This window comes from Lemur catta, chromosome 1 (assembly GCF_020740605.2).
Source record: "Lemur catta isolate mLemCat1 chromosome 1, mLemCat1.pri, whole genome shotgun sequence".
Taxonomy (NCBI): domain Eukaryota; kingdom Metazoa; phylum Chordata; class Mammalia; order Primates; family Lemuridae; genus Lemur; species Lemur catta.
The window spans coordinates 105,851,993-105,872,679 of record NC_059128.1 but is presented as its reverse complement, the minus strand read 5'-3'; the positions used below and the strand labels follow the sequence as shown (position 1 = coordinate 105,872,679).

The 20,687-nt window shown below is 36.0% G+C and overlaps 1 protein-coding gene across 1 annotated transcript in view; it reads right to left on the bottom strand.

Annotated features, from left to right (window-relative positions):
• Positions 1-1,338: 1,338 nt before the first annotated feature.
• NRG4 (neuregulin 4) overlaps positions 1,339-20,687 on the bottom strand; it is a 120,678-nt gene continuing 101,329 nt past the window's right edge. Inside the window, exons 7-10 of the mRNA XM_045541977.1 lie at positions 14,765-14,914; positions 10,489-10,568; positions 10,197-10,279; positions 1,339-2,407 (exon numbers count right to left, since the gene is read on the bottom strand). Of these exons, the coding sequence (XP_045397933.1) occupies positions 10,263-10,279; positions 10,489-10,568; positions 14,765-14,914 (247 nt within the window). The 3' untranslated portion in view covers positions 1,339-2,407; positions 10,197-10,262. The remainder of the gene's footprint in view (positions 2,408-10,196; positions 10,280-10,488; positions 10,569-14,764; positions 14,915-20,687) is intronic.

The window sequence follows — 20,687 nt, the reverse complement described above, 5'->3', positions numbered from 1 at the left end:
GAATAAAGACTACATTGACCCTGTGTTCTGGGCAACAGAATATGAGGGGGAAATGATGTGTAGCCTTCAAAAGTCCATGACCTTTTACTTATTTGTTGTTTTTTTTTTGGGGGGGGGCCCTTTCTCCATCCTGTTGCTTGGAATGTGGATCTGGTAGTGAGCCATCCATGCTAGAGCCTGCAGAGGCGGCAGTGCCCCATTGTGGCAGAGAACCACACGTGGATCCTGGGTCTCTGTTAACCTTGTTGAAGCGCTGCCATTAACTGGCCTGGACTACCTACCTCCAGACTGTTTTATAAGAGAGAAATTAACATTGGGCTTGCTTACACCACTATTGTGTTGCTGTTTTTTTCTTTTAGGTCTTTGTTGCAGGATATCCGTATATTAGCATATCCTACCTAATGCAGTGTGATATAACTAACATATGGCACTTTTGTAGTGGTCAATGGTTCTAACAGGACAGTAGGAAACTTGAAAGGTAAGTAAAAAGCAAATGTATTAACATTCCTGCTTTTCTATTTTCATGACTTTCTGATTTTTACCTGAAAAGATTTTTCTCTTATTATTTATATATATGATAATACTTAAAAGATTCCTTTGTCTTCTGATATTATCAATCTTAGCTTCTGAGGAAAGTCCATAGAAAAGTCTGATTGTCACTTTAATCTGTGAATATTTATATTTAGTCATTGCTGCTTAGCTATTAACTTTCCTGTTATGTCACATTGGTATGCATTATCAAGTAGACAGTACCTCAAAATTCTAGTCCTTGAATGTGCTCATACAGCATAAGACAAACATTCTATGATTTTTTTTTGTCTCTGGTATTAACCAGAGTTGGTTGGTTGAATAGTAGAGGAAAAGCAATTTTTAAAACTGAAAATATGAACACAATGAGCCTGAGAATTGAATGGATTATTTTACTTTTTCAAACTAATACTCATATAAACTACTTTGTTACTTCTCAAAGGAGTCTGCTGCAGGAGAATGTCATGCAGTCTTTGACGTTGTTACAGTTGAGCCTCTGGAGCTTGTTATGAACAATAAAATCATTTGGTTACATGGTTGCAACCTTTTTTTTTTTTTTTTTTGAGACACAATCTCACTCTGTTGCCCAGGCTAGAGTGAGTGCCATGGTGTCAGCCTAGCTCACAGCAACCTCAAACTCCTGGGCTCAAGCAATCCTTCTGCCTTAGCCTCCCGAGTAGCTGGGACTACAGGCATGCGCCACCATGCCCAGCTAATTTTTTCTATATATTTTTAGTTGTCCAGCTAATCTCTTTCTATTTTTAGTAGAGACGGGGTCTCGCTCTTGCTCAGGCTGGTTTCGAACTCCTGACCTTGAGCGATCCTCCTGCCTTGGCCTCCCAGAGTGCTAGGATTACAGGCGTGAGCCACCATGCCCAGCTGGTTGCAACCTTAGTGCACAGTAGAAAGGGGTGAAGTGACCAATAGAAACAACAATAGTACTAATGAAAATCATCCTCCCTGCCTTTCAGAGGCCTCTAGGTTATATGAGAATAGTAATTTAACCAAAGTTAAAGCTCAATAACTAATTTACTACAATTTTGAAAGGCTTGTCTTAAAAAAAAAAAAAAAAACAAGCATTAAAGGAATAATTATTGTTTCAGCCAAAACAAACTAAATTCCAAAGATAACCATTGTGGTCCTTTATGGAACAAACAAAAAAAATGATCACATGAAAAAAATCGAGGCAAGCACAAAAAGAGAAGCAAAGGTGTACCCTTAGTGTAAGTACTGAGTTGCTGGCCTTCTCTCAAGTGAAGATCAGATTACAGAATGATTTATTTAATCAAGACATTCAAAAACAATGATTTTTCAAAGCAAAATCATTTCTGGGGCTACAGTTTGCTTTGTCAAAGGCTCCATCAAGGAATATGTTTCCATTTCCTTCAGTCCAGGCAGAATGAAAGCCCTTACCAGCCAGTGGACATCTTAAGGAGAGGGAAGGTAGGCACTGGATCTCAGACCTGGGATAGATACGCCCTGCAGAGTGATGGAACTGGGGTCCAGTAAGCTGCCTCACTACAGTTCTCTTGATTTTGCTTAAACCTGGATATCTCAACGTAGGTGGCCAGATAGCAGATTGTCATTGATTTATATTGCAAATTTAACAAAATGAATGTGCAAAGAATTATTATACAGTAGAAATAAACTTTTACAAATCTGAGAACTTTCTATGTAATCTACAGAAATTTTCAAGAAAAAATAAATGTACTTTTGTCATTTTATACATACACAGTCTGGCCCAGGTTTGTACTAACATAAATTCAGTTTTAATGGGAACAGGAGACTCCAAATACTCTGGATGAGAAATCATGAGATTTTTAGATGATTGCCTTGATTTTCAGTTGTAGAAACTGGGTGAGTTGGCTTAGTGAAAATCCTAAAATAATAAAGAAAATGTAATAAGCATCAGAAATAACACCCTTATTAAATGAACAAAATTAGCACACCTATACTATGTAAAGAATGTGGATACCAGAAAGTTATTTTAATATTGGCCCTATACAGGGCAGAATAGTCAAATATGTGTAAAACATGTTATTTTTGTTTTATATATTTCACTTCTACCTTATGCCACAACTGAAGACAGGTTACAAGAACATATACTACTACAAAGTAGAAAACGTTGGCAGAAGCCAATAGATGTCATTTAATGTTTTGGTACTGAGAGTGTATGGAGCACTTTTTTTTTTTTTTTTTAAGAGATGAGGTTTCATTCTGTTGCCTAGGCCAGAATCACAGCTCACTGCAGCCTCAAACTCCTGGGCTCAAGCAATCCTCCTGCCTCAGCCTCCCACATAGCTAGGACTACAAGGGCACATCACCACATCTGGCTAATTTTTCTCAGTTTTTTTAGAGACAGGGTCTTGTTGTGCTGCCCAGGCTGGTCTCAAACTCCTGAGCTCAAGTGATCCTCCTGCCTCCGCCTCCAAAAGTGCTGGGATTATAGGCATAAGCCACCATGCCTGGCTACACTTTCATTTCTTAAGCAGATTTTATAAAAGTTTTTGTTTCTTAGTGACTGTCATCATAGCCAGGAAAAAAAAAAAAAGACACGATTCATTAATTTAGAAGAAATTGAAAGAAAATATATTCATTAACATTGATGGTAAATGCAAATGAGCAGATTGAGAAGAATTTTGAGACCATTGTCTTAACATTTTTGTAATTCTGACTAACCAAAATTCAGACACCACATAGTTCATAAACATAGGTCTTGTCATAATACTAGAATTACAGACAGGAATAAAACATAATTGACCTGAGTGCTACCAGCAAAATGGTGGACTGTGAAGCTCCAAGCTCTTGTTCCCCCACAGAAACCCTGAAAATAATAAGCAGCAGCTGTCTGAACCAGCTTTGTGAGCGCTAGAAACCAGTTAAAGGCTTACAGCAACCAAGGGAATGCGCAGTCAAGGAAAGCCATCTTTAAAACAATAGGAAAGTTTCGTGATTTTTTTTTTTTTTTTTTTTACTGGCTCTTGCCCCACCCCTCCCTGCCATAGTAGCGATCTTGTTCTTGAAGCAGCAGAAGGCCACTTCCCAGGTCCTTCCCTTGAACTGGAGGAAGCAGAATAGACCTTATTTGCAAATTATTGTGTATTTTCTAATCTGTCTGGGGATACCTGAAGGACTGACACAGGTACTCATCTTTGTTTCGCCTAACTGGAAGGGTGGCTACTTCCTGTGAAAGCTGCAAGGACTCACAGATGCCTGTAGCAAGAGGTTATGGGTGGAGACATAAAATAGAGCAGCTAAGACCTAGAGGAGGAGCTGGGGTAAGACTTGGGAAATTGGGACATTCAAAAGCAGTCTATATACAAGGGAGATTTAAAATGTCACACATATGCCCAGGGAAGACACTCAGAAAAGTTCTAGGACCTAAGCCGTCACCTCAGTATGGTCCCTAAGATCAGCGCAAGCCTAAGAGTTGGAGGATTACCCTAGCACAAAGCCAACCTGAAAAAACTGGGAGAGCTCCTGGTATTCAAGGCAATTTCTGTCAAAATAGCTGAAAATGAGATAAAAAGCACAGACTTAAATGATCACACACAAAAACGAAGTGTTTTGTAAAAAAGTTTGGAAAAGTCTCAAAGCAAATGGATAGCCTTTAACAAAAATAAACCAAGTGGAAAACCATGGGAAAGGGGAGAATCTGCTACCTAGAGTTACCATATTATAATAGTGAAATGCCCAGGTTTCAAGGAAAAAACCATGAGCCGTGCAAAGGAACTGGGAAAGCCCAAAGGATCAAAATTAATTGACAGACGTTGTCCCTAAAGAAGCCCAGACATTAAACTCACTTAGACAAAGACTAAGATAACTGTCTTAACACACTGACTACCACACTAGAAAAAAATTTTTTTTCCCTTGGGGCCATGGTGTTTTATTACAAAAATAGAATAAAAACTTCAAAAACAAAACAGTCCTTTCTAATTTAATGAAAAATTTGTTATTTTTTATTGTTTTCTGTGCATGAGTTATACGCAACTTGAAAAATAGTTCTTGCAGCTCCCAAGGTGAAGAGATGTGTGAGTTACATATGTGCAGGAGGCCCTGGGCTCAAAACTGGCGTGAGTTAAATACAACTCACATGGCAGTTCATGTGTTAAATAAGCTTAAAGGGCTAAAGGAAGAAATGAACAAAGAAATCAGGAAATGATAAATTAACAAAATCAGAATATCAACAAAGAGATAAGAATTATAAAAAACAAACCAAAGAAGTCAGGAAAAGAAAAATACAATAACAAATGAAATTTTCACTGTAGGGGTTCTAGCAGCAGATTTGAGCAGGGTGGGGAAAGGATCAGCAAACTTGAGAGAGGACAACTGAAAGCAGAAAGGACAGAAATTCAAGTCTCATACTTACTTAAAAAAATATATATCACACACAAGGTAAAGAAGATACAAAGTATATTCTCAGGCCACGACAGGATGTAGTTAGATACCAGTAACAAAAGGAAAACGAAAACTCACAAATCTGGAAAGTAAGCAACACATTCTGAAACAACTAATGGGTCAAAAGAAATCACAGGGAAATTAAACAGATGAATAAAAACAAACTCAAGATACCAAAATTTATGGGATGCAGCAAAAGCATTGCTAAGGTGGAAATTTATAGCCCTGAGTGCTTACGTTAAAAAGCAAAAAAGATCTCAAAACAGTAACCTAACTTTACAACTTAAGGAGTGAGAAAAAAAAAACTAAAAAGTAGCAGAAGGAGGGAAATAAAATTAGGGCAGAGATAAAAGAAATTAATAGAAGAACTAGAGAAAATCAATGGAACCACAAGTTTTTTAAAAAGATCAAAAAAATGAAAAACCTATCTCTAGATGGACTAAGAAAAAAAAAGACTCAAATTGCTAAAATAAGTGAAAACGGGGAGAACACTGATTCTACAAAAATGAAAAGGGTTATAAGAGTACTATGAACTATTGTACACCAACAAATTATACAACTTAGATGAAATGAACAAATTCTAGAAAAGCCAAACCTATCACTGCTGAACCACAAAGAAATAGAAAAATCTGAATAGACCTATAACTAGTAAGGAGATTGAATTAGTAGTCAAAATTCTCCTGAAAAAGAAGGGCCTTTGACCTGATGGCTTCACTTGTGAATTCTACCATGCAATTAAAGAAGAAATAAGACCAATCTTTCTCAAACTTTTCCCAAAAGTTGAAGAGGAGGAACACTTCCTAACTCATTCTAAGAGGTTAAGATACCAAAGCCAGACAAAGATACAAGAAAAAACAAAAAACAAAAAAAAAACCTACAGACCAATATTTCTCATGAACATTGACTCAACAATCCTCACAAAATACTAGCAAACTGAATTCAGCAGCATATTTAAAGGATTTTACCATGACCAAGTGGAATTAATTCCTGGACTGCAAGGACTGTTCAACATACAAAAACCAATCAATATACCACATTAGGAGAATGAGGGAGAAAAACCACATGATCATCTCAATTGATACAGAAAAAAACATTTGACAGAATTCAACATCCTCTTGTGATTAAAAACAACAAATGAATAGAAGGAAACTATGTCAACATAGTAAAAGCCATATATGAAAATCCCACAGTGGACATCATACTCAATGGTAAAAGACTGAAAACTTGTCCTCTAAGGTCAAGACAAGGATGCCCACTTACACCACTTCTATTCAACATAGTACTGGAAGTTCTAGCCTGAGCAGTTGGTCAAGGAAAAGAAATAAAAGGCATCCAAGTTGGAAAGTATGAAGTAAAAGTATCTCCATTCACAGATGATATGATCTTACATGTAGAAAGTGCTAAAGATTCCACAAAAAAAAAGAGCCAATATATGAATTTGGCAAAGTAACAGGATACAAAGTCAGCACACAACAATCAGTTGCACTCTATACATTAATAGTGAACGATCTGAAAAGAAAATTAAAAGAACAAGTTCATTTACAGTAGCATCAAAAAGAATAAAATACCTAGGAGTTAACAAAAGGAGGTGAATGACTTGTATAATGAAAACTATAAAACTTGCTGAAAGAAATTAAAGATTACATAAATAAATGGAAACACATCCTGTGTTCATGGACTGGAAGACTGAATATTGTTAAGATGTCAGTACTACCCAAAGGGATTTACAGATTCAATGCAGCCCTATCAAAACCCAATGACTTTTTTTTTTTTTTGACAGAAAAAAAAAGAACCCATCCTAAAGTTTATATGGAATCTCAAGGGACCCCAGATAGTCAAATTGATCTTAAAAAAGAATTAAAAAGCTGCAGGACCCACACTTGCTGATTTCAAAACTTATTACAAAACTATAGTAATAGAAAAGTGATTCTGGCATAAAGTCAGATATACAGACCAATGGAATAGAATAGACAGCCTAGAAATAAACCCTCTCAGATGTAGTTAAATGATTTTTGAGAAAGATGCCAAGACCATTCAATGGGAAAAGGACAGTTTTTTCAACAAATGATGGTGGGAAAACTGGGTAGCCACATGCTAAAGGATGAAGTTGGAACGTTACCCAAGCATGCAAAAATGAACTCAAAATGGATCAACGACCTAAATGTAAGAGCAAAAACTATAAAACTCTTAGAAGAAAATGGGGAAAGTTTCAGGATGTTGGATGTGGCAATGCTTTCTTGGATTTGAAACCAAATTCCTAGGCAAAAGGAAAAAAGAGACAAACTAGACTTCATCAAAATTTTCAAATCTTGTGCATCAAAGGACACTATCAACAGAGTGAAAAGGCAGTCCACGGAATGGGAGAAAATAGTTGCAATTCATATATATGATAAGGATTTAATATCTAGAATACATACAAAACACCTAAAATGCAACCACCAAAAAACCTGATTAAAAAGTGGCAAAGGACTTGAATAGACAGGTCTCTAAAGAAGATATACAGATGGACAATGAGCACACAAAAAGGTGATGAAAAGATATCTGGTCAATAAACAACAGGGATTCCCTAAACAATAGGGAAATGCACATCAAAACCACAGTGATATACCACTTCATACCTATTAGGATGGCTATTACTAAAAAAAAAAAAAAGAAAACAAAATAAGTGTTGGCAAGGAAGTGAAGAAATTGAAACTCTTGTTCATTGCTGGTGGAAATATAAAGTGGTGCTGTAGAAAGTGGTATGGCAGTTTTCAAATTAAGTATAGAATTACCATTTGATTAGCAATTCCAATTCTGGGTATATATGCAAAATAACTCAAAGTAGGGGCTTGAGGGTAGATTTGTATACCAGTGTTCATAGCAGGATTATACATAGTAGTTCAAAGTTGGAAACAACCCAAATATCCATCGATAGATGATTGGATAGACAAAATGTGGTATAACAAGGGAATATTACTCGGCCATAAAAAGGAATGAAATTCTGCTACGTGCTACATCATGGATGAACCTTCAAGACATTATGTTAAGTGAAATAAATCACAAAAGGACAAATACTGTGTGGTTCCATTTATATGAGTACCTAGAATAGTGAAATTTATAGAGACCAAGTAGGACAATGGTTACTTTCTATCAGGGGTTAGGGGCAGGAATGAATGGGGGTTTATTGTTTAAGGGGTACAGAGATTTAGTGTGGGGTCATAGAAAAGTTCTGGAGATGCATCGTGGGGATGGTTGCCACGCAGTGTGAATGTACTTAATGCCACTAAACCATATACATCTAAATGGTTAAAATTTAAATCCTATGTATATTTTACCACAATAAAATTTTTAGACCACTAAAAAGAAAAATATATGGCCTAGCTATTTTTTTTTTGAGACAAAGTCTCACTCTGTTGCCCCAGCTAGAGTGCCATGGTACCAACCTAGCTCACAGCAACCTCACACTCCTGGGCTCAAGCGATCCTCCTGCCTCAGCCTCCCGAGTAGCTGGGACTACAGGCATGTGCCATCATGCCCGGCTAATTTTTTCTATATATTTTTAGCTGTCCAGATAATGTCTTTGTATTTTTAGTAGAGACAGGGTCTCACTCTTGCTCAGGCTGGTCTCGAACTCGTGACCTTGAATGATCCTCCCAGAGTGCTAGGATTACAGGCGTGAGCCACCGTGCCTGGCCGGCCTAGCTATTTTTTAAAAAGAGCTATCAAGCCACAAGATGTAGAAGGATCTTAAATGTGTATCACTAAGTGAAAGAAGCCAGTCTGGAAGGCTATGTACTATATAATTCCAAGTATATGACATTCTGGAAAAAGCAAAGTTAGACAGTAAGGACATTAGTGTTTGCCAGAAGTTCAGTGGGAGAGAGGGAGTATTACATAAATACTAGGATTACAAGAAATGTCAAAACCCATAAAACTGTACGACAAAAAGAGGAACTTAATGTGAACTACAGACTTTAGCCAATAAGAATGTGTCAGTATTGGTTCATTAATTAAACAAATATATTGCACTAGTGTAAGATGTTTAATAGAGGAACGGGATGGGGGAGGGGAACATATAGGAACTCAGTATTATCTGCTCAGTTTTTCTGTAAATCTAAAACTTTTTGAAGAATAAAGAATTAATTTTAATTTCAAGTAAAAATTATTTAAAATTAATTAAAAATAATTTTCATTTTATGTGCTCTATCTCAGTGTCTCATGCTCATATGTATTTGTTGAATAAGTGAATGATGGGTGACTGAATCAATGACACTAGTGACAGATTCAATTCACAATGCCTACACTGGACCAGGCTGTGTAGAAAAGCCAATTTGCACGCCAGTCTTGAGGGGGACGTGGGTCAGAGATGGGCTGTTAAATTGAGCCAGTGCTTGCTCCTCTGCCTGACTATTTACCAGCCCCCAGACCTTTCCACTCTTCCACACTGCTCCAAGACTTTATTTCCATCCTTCCTTAAAGTCACTATTGCTTTTTTCCCTTTTCTTCTTTTTTTTCCACATAACTTAGGTGGAAAAAAAATGGAGAAATTTAATTGTTCTCACCTAACCAATTCTTAATTTGCACCTGAAAAGATTAAAACTTCCCATTCTACAAAATCATGCACTAGAAATGATAGGCCTTATGAAGAAAACAGGTTTGGAACTTTGTAACCTGTGTAGTAACAGCAAAAATCCAAAATTGCCACTGGCATTTGCACGGAGAATTAGTCCATCTTTTGCAGTCTTAAACTTTCAAATTTGTGTTTCTTCGTGTGAGATACAGATCCCTGAAATCAATCCTTTCTAATAGAAACCATTTTTTGTCAATACTAAAAATATGACATAGAGGTATCCTTCTTCATCAATCAGTGCTTTTTCCTAATTGCCAGGTGAAATCTTCACAGCTTTTCCTCTGTACTTGAAACTTTTCAGATACCTTAACATAGCAAAAAGTGAGGTGGTTTATGAATCTACTAAACCAGCCACTCCTTACACTCAAAGGATTTTCATCTTCTTTTTCATAAGTTCTTCATACATTCCTTCTCTCTAGTTGTAAGAACATTTGTCCCTGATTGCCTCAATACATTAGCTTTCTGGGAAAAATCATTTTGAACTAATGTGACTTCCACATTATACTGATACCATTCCCCTATTTACCAGTTGCATGTGAGCTGATGTACTTCACAGAAGCACACATACCTTGCAGCAGAGCAGACTGTTTTGTGATATGACAACTTACACAAGTGTTTTATTTAGGAAATGAAGGGTTAAATTTTTAATTTCTCTTACCTTATGTTGTTTCATTTTCTGTCTTTGTAAAATAAAAGCAGTGATTCGGTTCACTTTGACGTGTCTTCAGTGTTCTCCATGACCTACGCAAAATAATTAAGAACTGAGATGTTTTCTCCATTGTGATTTTTTAAATACGCACATCTCTCTTATCTTATTCACATATTTAAACCTGCTTCTTCTGTTTGTGATATGAAGAGTTGAGGATAGATCCAAATCTAAATCCCTACATGTTACAACAACAATCTCACCTAGGGCTTGAAGGTAAGCATTTCATTGTGACTTTACTCACTGTGGTAGGCACTGGTATGGCTTGTCTCTACCAGGTTGATATCATACTGGACGGAACTGGCTCTCTGAAGGTGGCCCTTCCTGACAACAAATAAGAGAAACACAAAAATAGAAAAATGGGTAATAGGAAAGTATGTCAGCAGGCCTAGAAAGAAAGTTTACACTTGAATATTTAGAAGTTCATTTTCTTTCCACAATTATCTGAAATTGTCAGGGATGCTTTAAAATTACGTCCCATTATTTAACAAATCCATCAGTGCAGGTGGGTCATCTGTGGGGACTTCAGATGCTGATGATACCACCTAGTCTTTCTCCTTTAAGACAGCAAAGCTGTTATATCTTAGTGCAGTTGTTTGTGCTTTATTTAAGATCGCCCTTACATGTCAAGTGCTCTTTCTGAAGAGGTTAATTTCCATTTTTAGTTGGGACCCTTATGTGACATGGAATGGCTTTAGTCAACTATTAATGGCATTTTAAAACATCATTGTGGACATTTTTAAGGTTTCAGTCTCTCAGTTTTTTGGGTCATCTGATCAATTAATACAGGTTATAATTTATATGATCATGACATATTTTTAAAAAACTACTTTAAAGATTTTATAATGTACAGTTGCTCGTGAAACTACTGACTACAGATTTTAGCATTAGTGGCGTACCATTCTGGACCTTATTCAAAGATGGCATTACTTAGTAATTAATGTTCAAAAGGCCCTCAGTTTAAAGCAACTTCAACCATGAATGGACGAAAATCTATTACAATCAACAGTTTCATTCTTGAAAGCACCACATTTCCAAGAGACAAATACATGTCACATGGTCCATATATAACAACCTAAATCTTACGTCTAGATTCCATAAATAGTTGCTCATATTATTTTTCAAATTAATTCCGCTCTCGACACTGACATACCTCTGCTCATATATCTGCTTTGCTTATTTTTCAAAAAAATGAAAAGTGTATGATTTCAAACACATTGCAACCCTACCTGAACATTATTCAAGGATGTTATTTTTGTAAGCTTGTTAAGGATGCTATTTTCTCATAGATTAAATTGATATCCATTTTCCAAACATGTTAAAATGAAAATGTTAAAGCATACATACAAAAAGTGGATAAAAACATGTACAGTTTAAAAATCAGCAATAAACGCCTATGCACCCAGCACAGGGTTAGAAATAGGCCATTAACATTTCCCAGAAATGTGCCTTCTCTAATTTTTTCCCTCTTCTTCCCACCAGAGGTAACTGCTATCCTACATTTTGTGCTAACCACTTATATATGACCCTAAACAATACATTATTTAGTTTTGCCTAGTTTTAGACTGTATATGAATCGAATTGTGCTATTATATTTTCTTCTGTGACTTGCTTCTTTCACTCAAAATTATGATTCTAAGATTCATCCAGGTTGATGTATGTAGCTGTATTCATTTCTGCTCTTATATATTATTCTTTGGTATGAACATGCCATAACTTATTTGTCTGTTTTACTATTTATTAGGTACTTGGGTAATTTCTAATTTTTTGCTATTATGACCAGTTCTACTATAAACTCCTGGTACATATTTGTGAGAGGTTCTGTAAGCTATATACCCAGAAGTGAAATTACTGGTGTGTAGGGCATGTACTCGTTCAACTTCACAAGCTATTTGCAAACTGATTCAAAAGTGATCAAAACTGTTTCAGATTCTAAAGTCTCACAATATTTTATATTGTCTGGTTGTTTTTTTAAAAAGTTTTTCCCAATCTCATGAGTGAGATAATGGTATCTCATGGTAGGTTTAATTTGCATTTGGCTGACTAATAAGGTTGAGTGTCTTTTCATATATATATTTGCTGAAGCTTTCATCTTCTATAAATTATATTTCCCATATATGTCTACCTTTTTCTTAATGATGTATAGGAGTTAACATATTCAAGACATAAATTTCCATAAGTCTATTTTCATGTGTTGCAAACATCTACCTCCAGTTTGTAGCTTGGCTTTTTTCTTTTTTTTAATGGTGTCTTTTGATAACTAGAAGTTTTCAATTTCAATACAGATTTATCAGCCATTTCTTTTGTGACCTGTGCCTCTTGATTCTTGTTTCAAAAATCTATCCCTACCCCAAGGGCACAAAGACATTCTTTAAATGTTCTTCTGCGAGCTTTCATATTTAGGTCTTTAATGTACCTGAACTGGATTTTGAGTTTTGAAGCAAAGATCCAATTTTACTTTCTTCTATATGGATACACATTAATGCCAACGCCATTTATTGAAAAGCCTATTATTTCCCCACTGCTCTGTAGTACCATCTCTGCTGTATGCCAACCATTCACATATGCTGCTTGCTGTAAGTATCTTTATTGAGGAGGTTAAAAGATTTTTCTCCTTTAATCTATAAATAAAATGAAATATATTAGTTAATATTTTAGTGTTACAATAACTTTGCATTCCTGGAATAAATCTAAGATCATCACAGAGTTTTACTTGTGAGTTCAAAATACCAATTTGTTTTTTTAATACATTGCTGGATTTGGTTGCCTAATCTTTAATCTTTTACATCTAGATTAATGAATAAAATTGGCCCATAATTTTCTTTTTCATTACGTAATGGTTCATTTTATTTGCTAACTTGGCTGGGCCATGGTGCCCAGATGTTTGGCCAAACACTATCATTAATGTTTCTGTGAAGGTGTTTTTTGGATGAGATTAACATTTAAATCTGTGGACTTTGAGTAAAGCAGATTGCCTTCTACAATGTGGGCGAGCCTCATCCAATCAGTTGAAGACTTTAATAGATAAAGACTGACCTCCTTTGAGTAAAAAACGAATTCTGCCAGCAGACTGCCCTTGGACTTGAACTGCAACAGCAGCCCACCCTGCAGAGTTTAGACTTGCCAGCCTTGGAATTGCTTGAGCCAATTCCTCAAAATAAATATCTCTTTTCTCTCTCTCTCTACATACACAGACACACACATATATACATACACATATACACATATACCTACACACACACACACATCCTATTGGTTCTGTTTCTTTGAACACTGACTTAAACACTAAAACATACTGTCTGTTATGAACTGAATTGTGTTCCCCCAAAATTCTTATGTTGAAGCCCTAACCTCCAATGTGCCTACATTTGAAGACAGGAAGACCTCCCTTGTAGGGAAGGTAATTAGGGTAAAATGTGGCCAAAGGGTGGGGCCCTAATGTGACAGGACTGGTGTCCTCATAAGAAGAGGAAGAAGGCCGGGCGCAGTGGCTCACACCTGTAATCCTAGCATGCTGGGAGGCCGAGGTGGGTGGATCGCTCGAGGTCAGGAGTTCGAGACCAGCCTGAGCTAGAGCGAGACTCCGTCTCTACTAAAAATAGAAAGAAATTATCTGGCCAACTAAAATATATATATAGAAAAAATTAGCCGGGCATGGTGGCACATGCCTGTAGTCCCAGCTACTCGGGAGGCTGAGGCAGTAGGATCACTTAAGCCCAGGAGTTTGAGGTTGCTGTGAGCTAGGCTGACGCCACGGCACTCACTCTAGCCCGGGCAACAGAGCGAGACTCTGTCTCAAAAAAAAAAAAAAAAAGAAAAAAGAAGAGGAAGAGACACAAGAGATCTTTCTTTCTCCACACATTCACTTATTAAATATTTTCACAATTCTTTTTAAAAAATTGAAGAACAAAACTAATGAATGAAAGTAATCTTAATTGTATAGTGTTACTTCATGGAAGTCATTTTTTCTTTTCTGAGTTACCAGTCTCGCCAAATTAATTGCCTGCTTATTTATCTCTCCAAATTGATTTAAATCTCTATGAAGTTAGGGAACACGTCTATCTTGTTCATTATTGTATTTTTTAGCACAATGCCTAACACAAGGTAGGCACTAAATAGATGACCCTAGATATTAACCATATGTCTTAAACTTAACATTTACAGTATTGCATACCTGTTTTTTTTCTTTCATATTCAAAATTTACTTTTAAATACACCTAGCCCCCAAATTTAGGTGTTTTTGGTATGATTACTATAGTGAGTGTGGGTCTACGTTAGTACTTTAGAGAAGTCAAAGTAAATAATGATGACAGTAACAAAAACCAAAGTAAGACTGCTTATTAAGATCCTTTCAAAAATGATATTAATTTAATAACAAAAACTATATTTGAGAGATAACTCTAAACATAAAACAGTATCTGGAAAAATATCTAGAACTAAAGGGCATATTAATTATTTAGTGGAACAACTACTTTATGCACTACCTTTTTCTTTTCAAAGGATGTTTCTGTTATGGTTACCTGCAAAGGAAGTAGAAGGCTCCAATGATAAGTGTTACTAGAAGGACAACCAACACCACGAAAGCTGCAAACAGGTTGCTTTTCGTTTGGATGCTGGAGCTTGGGAGAAAAACCTCTTCACAACGAGCTCCTGTATAATTTTCGATGCACCTATAGAATAAAATTTTAGATAAAGAATTGCATTCTATGTTCTATTAGCTAATTTAGGAAGAAAAAGGTTTCCAGCTGTTAGGAAGAGAAACAGACACGCTTTCATTTCCTATAACGCTAACAGGCCACAGTTACAATAAAACAAATTCAGTATAATCTTTGCTATCTTCTTTTTCCAGTTTTCTAATTGCTTAGAAACTCCAGAGAAATTATAGAGTATTCAATCTTATCTTCCAGATTTTCAGTGATGTAATTGTCCATACTTAACTCAAATTCATTTAAAATTTATTTTTTGTTGTATCTGGTATACATGAGGATCTAAATGCTTTTTTTCTCAAAACTGCTAGCTGGTTATTCCAACTCCATTTATTAAATAATCATTCCCTTACCCACTTTTAACAGTGACTCCTTTAACATATGTCAAATTTATGTAAGTAACAGCATTTCTTTCTGTTTTTCAATGATCTACACATCTAATCTTGGGCCTTTATCACACTGCTTCAATTTTGTTACTTTATGTTTTAATATCTGGTAGTTCTATTCCCTATCTTACTACTTTTTTTTTTAGAAATTTATTTATTTTATTTATTTATTTTATTTTGAGACAGAGTCTTGCTTTGTTGCCCAGGCTAGAGTGAGTGCCGTGGCGTCAGCCCACCTCACAGCAACCTCAAACTCCTGGGCTTAAGCGATCCTCCTGCCTCAGCCTCCCGAGTAGCTGGGACCACAGGCATACGCCACTATGCCCGGCTAATTTTTCTATATATATTTTTAGTTGGCCAGATAATTTCTATTTTTTTTTTTTTTTTTAGTAGAGACGGGGTCTCGCTCTTGCTCAGGCTGGTCTCAAACTACTGACCTCGAGTGATCCGCCCGCCTCAGCCTCCCAGAGTGCTAGGATTACAGGCGTGAAGCACCGCGCCCGGCCTAGAATTTTTTTTAATATTCCCAATTTCCAACCAAATATTTTAAAGCCAATTATTTTTCGCTCTCTAAAACTGTTTGACAAAGACCATTGTCTTTGGTATTGCCAGACAGTTCCTTTTTCCCTGTTAGTATGTCCAAAGGATTATAAAACACAGGGATTGATACAAATGAACGAGAGTGATACTGTTTGGCACCAGATCAATTTCATTATTTTGTTATTGAATTTAAAATAAAGAATATTTTAATATAAACTAATTTTTATAAAGGAATCCAGAACCTTTAGAGAGTAAACTTGGAGAAGATGACACTTTGCAATAATTCTGTGTAAAAAAGTATGTGTGTTAGTGTGTGTGTGTATGTATATATAAGCTGGTTTTACCAAACCATCTGATGTTAAGCTATTTTACCAAAAAATAGAAAGGCTGATTCTACTAAATACTCCTCACCTCTTTCCAGCTTAGGTGGGTATTTAGAAATTTTATCTCTGCTTCTCTCACCGTAGACAAATAAGGATATAGGCTTAGAACTAATTACTAGCTTTGTTACTAATCAGTGATAGACTAATAAAGCATTGTAAAATAAATAAGAGGAAAGAACATCAAGATATAGCACAGGGGATAAATTTTTGTTAAATGAGCAGAGGAAAGACATTTTGTGCACTTCAAGCTCTACTCAGTGTGAGGCAGTGGTGTGACTGGCAATAGCTTCCACTAGGTGTCAGCTCAGGCAAAGCAGCAGTCCAGATTCTCTCAAACTACCATAACGATGGGGTTGAGGATACATAGAAAAGACAGATAAGGATAGACTATGAGTGGCAAACTGAAATGCAAGCAAAAAATATTTTGGGAAAATCACAATTACCTAAAATCAAAATATAAAATACCAAATTTTCCATAGTGTAAGTCAGTTAAATAAGCTAAGGAAAAAAATAGAGTAAATGAAAATAAAATAATTTGTTTCTCTCCTTTCTAGCTCCACCTCTTGCTTCCCCAAAGAGGAATAAACACTCCCCCCGCCCCTCGAAACTCAACACAGAGACTGCCATCACAATCCACACGCCACCATAAAGTAAAGGAGAGGGACAGCATTCCACACAGTAAAAAAAAAAAAACACAATAGGGTACTAAATTTAGTTTTCTTTTTTTTTAAGACAGAGTGTCACTTTGTTGCCCGGGCTAGAGTGAGTGCCGTGGCATCAGCCTAGCTCACAGCAACCTCAAACTCCTGGGCTTAAGCAATCCTACTGCCTCAGCCTCCCAAGTAGCTGGGACTACAGGCATGCGGCACCATGCCCGGCTAATTTTTTCTATATACATTTTAGTTGTCCAGATAATTTATTTCTATTTTCAGTAGAGACGGGGTTTTGCTCAGGCTGGTCTCAAACTCCTGACCTCGAGCGATCTACCTGCCTCGGCCTCCCAGAAGGCTAGGATTACAGGCGTGAGCCACCGCGCCCGGCCTAGTTTTCAAAAGTATCACTAACAAAAATAAAATAAATCTCCTCTATAATTTCTCTATTTTCGTTTTTTAAATTATAATTTAGTAACAATTATCTGTGACTGTTAAAGGTTTTTAAAGGAAAGTTTTAGCCAAGGAAAATTCCCACCATAGTTTTAGAATAAGTTTCAAGTTTTGAAATAATGTTAAAAATGGGGTTCAGTTTCCATTCTAGAAAAAATAACTTGCCTGGTCCGATGGTAGTGGGTTATCAGAACTTATTAACATTAGTGTCACTAAAGTTGGTATTCAACCCCCCACTGCTAAATTTGACTGGCTTTAAAAAAAAAAATAACTAGACCCTATCCTGAAATGGGACATTATAATTCTTTTTGATAGGGATGGTCTCTTTTAAAAAAGCTATAAGCTCCAGCCTGAGCAAGAGCGAGACCCCATCTCTACTAAAAAATAGAAAGAAATTAGCTGGACAACTAAAAAAACATATATATATATATAAAAAGTTAGCCGGGCACGGTGGTGGATGCCTGTAGTCCCAGCTATTTGGGAGGCTGAGGCAGGAGGATCGCTTGAGCCCAGGAGTGTGAGGTTGCTGTGAGCTAGGCTGATGCCACGGCACTCTAGCCAGGGTGACAGAGCAGGACTCTGTCTCAAAAAAAAAAAAAAAAAAAGCTATAAGCTCATTACTCAGATTTCTTAAGGCTGTTCAAGTTTAGGTAAGTTTGAATTTCAAAGAAAAGACAAACTAGCTTGATATGACTAACTGTAAATGTTTTACTTGGACAATAAATACTTTGAGTTAGAAGGAGTCAAGGGAATGGTGTAAATACAAGCTTAGTGGTCAGATCAAGATTTAAGCTAACAGAAAAAGGCATACAGAGGAAACCAACACTAGGGAATTCTATTATCTTGTAGCTGGGATAAAGCAAATATGTGCTCTTGTGGGAAAGGAAAAACCTGATGATAACTTTAAGCAAAGTCAAGAAAAAACAATCTTATTGTTTAACTAGTCAAATCGGAATCTAGAGAAAGGCAAAGACAAATTTAAATATTACATTGTTATCTAAGAAATAGGATTGTTAACCTAAAAATAAATTTTTAATTTTTAAATATTTATCATACAAAAAAGTAAATACTGCCTACCAATGACTGTGTTCAAGGATTCCACTTTTAAAACCCTAGCTCATTTATGAAAACATTATGACCTCAGTTATGACGCAGATACCAAATTTCAGGCAAATAGAATTAATCAATTCCTTTAAAGGCAAATAATGGTGAGTTAAGTAGATACAGACAGGCAGCTGGTAGAACTAGTAGAAGCAAAACACAGGTTAAATGTTGCACCAGCATTTACAAAGAACTAAGTAGCTTTCAGTCTTTATGTAAGTAATGCTCTTGCTAAATGATTTCTGGACCTCGCTTCTGCATACACTGCCAAGTAGCAAACAGTTGTGCCACCTAATGAGGTGAATACCACGCACTAAGAGGTCATGCACATTTGCCTGGAATTGAAGATTAATGCTGGAATAGGTACAAATGCTCCACTAGGTGAGAAATTTCAAAACTCAGAATCCAAGTTATACATGCTGGTTTTCTGGCTGAATACTATCAACAGTATGACCCCAAATACAGAAGCTGTGTTTACTACATTGGACATGAAATAAATTCATTAGATTCTACAACATTCAAGTAAAGTTGTTACAACTTTAGCATGAATAAAGAACCAAGTTTGCAGTCATGTAAACAAACAGTGCCATTTAAGTTCAAGAAAGAATATTGGACTGTGAGCTGAAACAAACTGGTTCTTGATCCCATTCTCATGCTTGCTGGCTGTGTGATCTTAGGCAAGTCACTTAAACTCTCTAAGACTCTGTAAAATGAAAATAACACCACTTGCTTTAATACAATGTCTAAGGGCTCTGAACATTGAAACACATTATACAAGTAAAATTGAAATGAAAGTAGTCAACTTACAAGGGCCATGTTTACATCTAATGTTAGACTACAGGGAATAAATTTCCTAAGAAAAATTATAACTACAAAAGGCTAAGAGCATGGTGATCAATAAATGTGCTATTACTAAATATTTGTCAGAAATAGGATATAAAGTTTATAATATTATAAAAGAGTTCATTAACCAAAGGGAGACTCATTGTCAATGCCACTTCACTTGAGCTGATCTATCCTGGAAAGAAAAAGTCTAATACTGGCAAACCCCAAAGTTGACTTCCACGTGATACTCTGTAGCAATCAAAGTTCAATCTGAAACTCATGAAAAATAAAAAAAAAATCAAAAATAAAATAAAACTATTAAAAGTATTCAGAAAAACAAGCTGACAACACGGGCTTGGATCCCTTTAACAGTCCAGGGCCACATAACAACACACAAATGTAGCCAAAATCCTATGAAACTCCTACCAGATTTTTATAGGCCAAGAACTCAATTAGGGAAGACTGGCTCACGACCTCTGCCTCTTTTGTTAGCTAGTGCTATAAATGCAAGTTCATTAGGCATTTGTTAGATTCTTTATAGTATCCAGGGATACTTAGATTCTACATATTCAATCTTACAAAAATTTTGTTGTTTCATGTCATATTTACATGACATTAGCACCATTAAAAGCTATTAGTTCTTCAAATGTATTAGTATAATTTAAATATATTAGTATAGTTAGTATAATTTAAGTCCAGTTAAAAAGTAGTGTCTTAGATTTTTTTCAAAGTTGACTGTTACTCAGATAATTCATATGCTGAAATAGACTATATATTATATTTGAATATAAATGACAAAACAGTCTGTATAGAGAATAATCCACATTTGTCATGAAGTCAGGTATTATTTATAGTTTCATTGTGAAGGACTATAATTTTTTAGGTTAAGTAAATCGCTAGGAAAATTTGAAACATTTTATTTACTGACACTAGCTAAAGCACAATGAATGAAGAAGCATGTTAAAGAAAAGATGAGAGTAAGCAACAGCAATGTAAAAACATGACCTTCATTACTGAGTGTGTCCATTGGCTAGTTTTCTCCAATGAAGGCTTTTGGGGAGAAATACCCACAGAATGCTGCTTGGGTCATTGCAGTACTAAGACAAAATTTTTTGATTTGTTGATTTTCTTAATATTGTCTTCTTTCTCCCTATTAACAAAATAAGTGACTCAAGTCTTTGTTTTCCCTATTTTGCCGGCCTCAAAAAACTGATCAGGGAAGAAATCTAAAACTATTCTAAAACATAAAGTCTATTATATTTTTTAAAAAATCAGAAGAAGGCCAGGCGCAGTGGCTCACACCTATAATCCTAGCACTCTGGGAGGCCGAGGTGGGTGGATCACTTGAGCTCAGGAGGTCGAGACCAGCCTGAGCAAGAACGAGACCCTGTCTCTACTA